At 45.7% G+C, this 665-nt stretch overlaps 1 protein-coding gene across 1 annotated transcript; it reads left to right on the plus strand.

Moving 5' to 3' along the window:
* CSUI_010195 (uncharacterized protein) lies at positions 1 to 634 on the plus strand (the record flags this gene model as incomplete). The annotated part of the gene is made up of 1 exon (XM_068070300.1): positions 1 to 634. A coding segment is annotated over exon 1 (621 nt), but the record flags the coding sequence as incomplete, so codon positions are not given.
* Between the last annotated feature and the right edge of the window lie 31 nt (positions 635 to 665).

Below are 665 nucleotides of genomic sequence, written 5' to 3' on the forward strand. Positions count from 1 at the left end.
GTGGATCAAGAGCATGAGCGAGATTTTCCAGGGAATGGAGAGACATGCATCGGCTGTAAGTGAGAGACAGCAGGATCGCTATCTCGAGATCGTAGGAGGGAAACTGCAGAGAAAGGAAGCGGAATTTTCTCTCTTTCTATCCACGCCTCGAGCTGAGCTGAGCTATTTCGAAAAGATTCTGGATCAAATCCACAAAGATTTCACGGGAAGATACTATACCCACCCACACTTCAACTCGAAAGGATCTTCTCCCAAGGGGATGGCAGGGCCGAAGAGTGAGGGGAGAAGTCTCTCGAAAGGAGAAGAAGTTAGGGGAGAAGAAAAAGATTCTCTTCTCCCTTTTCACCCAAAAAAGCGAAGAGTGGAGCATCAAGAGGAGAAGCAGAAAGAAGGAGATGACCTTGTTGATACTGCCGCATATCCTCGAGGAGGAGGAGGAGAAGAAGAAGAGAAAAGAGAAGAAGAAGAACGGGAGGACGGGGATGGTCAAGATATAAGTGTAGTTGATCTAAGTTCATGGCAATCAGGAATTCGTCCAAGTCAGAGTCACTCCACCTCTTCTTCTTTGCTGTCGGTAGATCAAATAGCTTCGAGGTTACTTTCTTCATTGAAGTCTCTCAATCCATCATGGGATTTGTAAGCTATCTCTTCACATATCTTATACA

The sequence above is a fragment of the Cystoisospora suis genome, assembly GCF_002600585.1.
Source record: "Cystoisospora suis strain Wien I chromosome Unknown contig_6874, whole genome shotgun sequence".
Classification (NCBI taxonomy): domain Eukaryota; phylum Apicomplexa; class Conoidasida; order Eucoccidiorida; family Sarcocystidae; genus Cystoisospora; species Cystoisospora suis.